Below are 2700 nucleotides of genomic sequence, written 5' to 3'. Positions count from 1 at the left end.
CAGCCGCTTATGACCTATATTAAACACCTTTGTTTCAAAATAGAACTTCATGTTTTTTTGTTCCTTTTTGATTAACTTGAAATAGGGCAAGTTACTGAAAAGATCTTCGGGTGTGTGATGTGTTCGTAATCTTTCAAACAGACAAAGAAAAAAAGAACGTTTTGGTCGCACGATTTAAGGCTTAAAATTACTCAGTTGATACACTCACGGTTTCGTTGATTTTTTTTTTTTCATTTTTATTGTTTTTTTAAGGGAAACTTGTTCCCTCTTGGCAAGAAATCTTCTCTTCACCCGCCGACGAAACTCTTGTCTTGTTGTCTGGCAAATCCACAAAAATGATATGATATGACTAGCATCCAGTCAGTGAAGGTTTCATGACAGATGTCTCCACATTTGTATTATAGCGTTCTTTCTTAACTGACGTACCGCGCAGGTTCTGGTAATTTTTTGATACAACAGAGAGTTTTCTGACGAATTTTAAATGCTTAAACGCAGGTGAAGGATTCTGATTGTGGAAATTCTCTAGAAAATAGGGTTTCATCGATCGTTGGTAGGCGTGTCCCGTCCGAGCCTCATTTCTCGTTACAATCACAGAAAACCTGCTAGAAAAAGGAAGCGAAGATAGAACAATGTCCACAGCAAATTTCACGAAAGGTGGCACACAGGCGAAAGCATTTGAAGAACTGCCATGCTCCCCTCCTATAGCGGGTGGACTTCAACAAGAATCAGTTTCTTTCGCAGTACTTCACATTCTCCTCTCCATCACAGCATTTCTTGGAAATTCTCTCATCCTTGTTGCTCTTCACAAAGAATCTTCCCTTCATCCACCATCCAAACTCTTGTATCGTTGTCTGGCTACAACTGATCTGTTGGTTGGTCTTGTCTCCCAGCCTTGCCGTGCAACGTTTTGGATGTCCATGGTCCACGAACACTGGAATCTTTGTCGACACGCATTTGAGTCCTCCAACACCACAGCTTATGTATTATGTGGAGCGTCTTTGCTGACCATAACGGCCATAAGCGTGGACAGACTTCTCGCCCTGTTGTTGGGGCTGAGATACAAACAAATTGTAACTTTGAAGCGCACATACATCATTGTAGCTACCGTTTGGATTATATCTATTGTTGCTGCTTTATGCTATACATTAGATTTCCGTATACTTATTTGGTCTGTCCCTATAATTATACCATCCTGTTTTGTTATTTCAGTCGCCTCCCATATAAAAATTTTTCGGGGTCTCAGTTATCATCAGGCTCAGGTACAAGATCATGTCCAACAACAGCCGAGCCAACCAAATGCACTGAACATGGCGCGATACAAAAAGCCAGTGTACAGTGCACTGTGGATGCAGTTAGCATTGGTAGTTTGCTGTTCCCCATATTTCATAGTGGCAGCTGTAATCACTAACCTGAGCACTGAAACGTTTCCGTCAAACTTAGTAGTCATAAGGGAAGTAACAGGTGTCTTAATTTGCTTTAATTCGACGTTAAATCCATCTCTCTACTGCTGGAAGATTAGCGAAGTAAGACAAGCAGTGAAGCAAACAATCAGACAAGCACTTTGCTGTCCATGGAGTTAGATTCCTCATGAGTTATACTTGTATTGAAGACTTTCAAAGGTGACCATAAAGTCGCGTTTATTGTCAGAGAATACTTATCTTTGTTATAAGATGGGACGAGACAGCTCAAAGAAATTTTTGCTCGAAGTTCGCAGGTAAAATGCGGAAATAAAAGCAATGGAAACAGGAGCTATATTTCTTATAACTGTTTTTCGTGCTACTAATTCAAACTTTATCGTAATTATATCTAATCATAATCGAAGAAATATATGCATGCATTTTACTGTCATATTTATTCTTCTTCAAAGACATTTTGAGGTATTTGTTTGTGACGATTAAAACATGTCAAATTTTTTATTTCTCGCTAATCAGTGAAATGCGCTTAATGTTGGCGCCATATATCCAACCGAGCTGGTCTAGTTTTGGTCCTCAATTTTTTTTGGTTAGTAGAAAAATATTCGTGATATTTATAAATATGTGAAGATGATTTTTCACCTGCACATGTCAACTGGGTTTGGCAAAGGATTTGAAATAAAATTTACCATCATCAGTTGCAACAGAGTTCTCTTTCAGATCGATCGAGACTAAGTGCGTAGCCTGTAGTACTTGGTAAAAGCGACTGGTACTGGCGTCCAGATTCGAACTAAGATCTAGAATTCGCCGTCAAACCAAAATTTGTCATACTTTGGCTAAAAACGAATTTTCCCTCTATTTTTTCCAAGTACAATTAACAAATGGTAAACACCACAGCGTACACTATTGAGTTATGGATGCACGCGGAGGTTGCTAAGCACGAAAGAAGCGTAAGAGTCGCTCAAGGCGATAGCCGAGAGGGACTCTAGCCTCTTGAGTATTGCTGTGGTGTTTACCATTTGTTTTATATAGATAGATAGATGCTTTACTGGTAAATACTTCGCAGCATGAACTGAATTGCGTATTCACAGATGTAAAATAAAAACTACTATGTACATGTATTCATCTTATTATTAAATAAATACGTAGTTCGTCTTAAGGGGAAATTGTACATTATTTGAGGCTGTTGACTATTCTGGCCGAAGCAATAAAAAAGCTGTTTTTAAGTCTGTATTGAAAAGTGGCAAAGCAAAGGTACGCTAGTGCCTTAACTTATGAGAGCCTACAT

General features: G+C 38.9%; 1 protein-coding gene across 1 annotated transcript; it reads left to right on the top strand.

Moving 5' to 3' along the window:
• The first annotated feature begins 298 nt into the window (after nt 1-298).
• Nucleotides 299-1960, top strand: LOC148720928 (melanocyte-stimulating hormone receptor-like). The gene has a single exon (XM_088739275.1). It carries the CDS (start codon nt 630-632, stop codon nt 1578-1580), a length of 951 nt encoding a protein of 316 aa, XP_088595401.1. The 5' UTR covers nt 299-629; the 3' UTR covers nt 1581-1960.
• Nucleotides 1961-2700: the final 740 nt, after the last annotated feature.

The sequence above is a fragment of the Stylophora pistillata genome, chromosome 11, assembly GCF_964205215.1.
Source record: "Stylophora pistillata chromosome 11, jaStyPist1.2, whole genome shotgun sequence".
In the NCBI taxonomy this organism is placed as follows: domain Eukaryota; kingdom Metazoa; phylum Cnidaria; class Anthozoa; order Scleractinia; family Pocilloporidae; genus Stylophora; species Stylophora pistillata.
The sequence above is the reverse complement of the archived record's forward strand: the minus strand, read 5'-3'. Positions and strand labels throughout refer to the sequence as shown.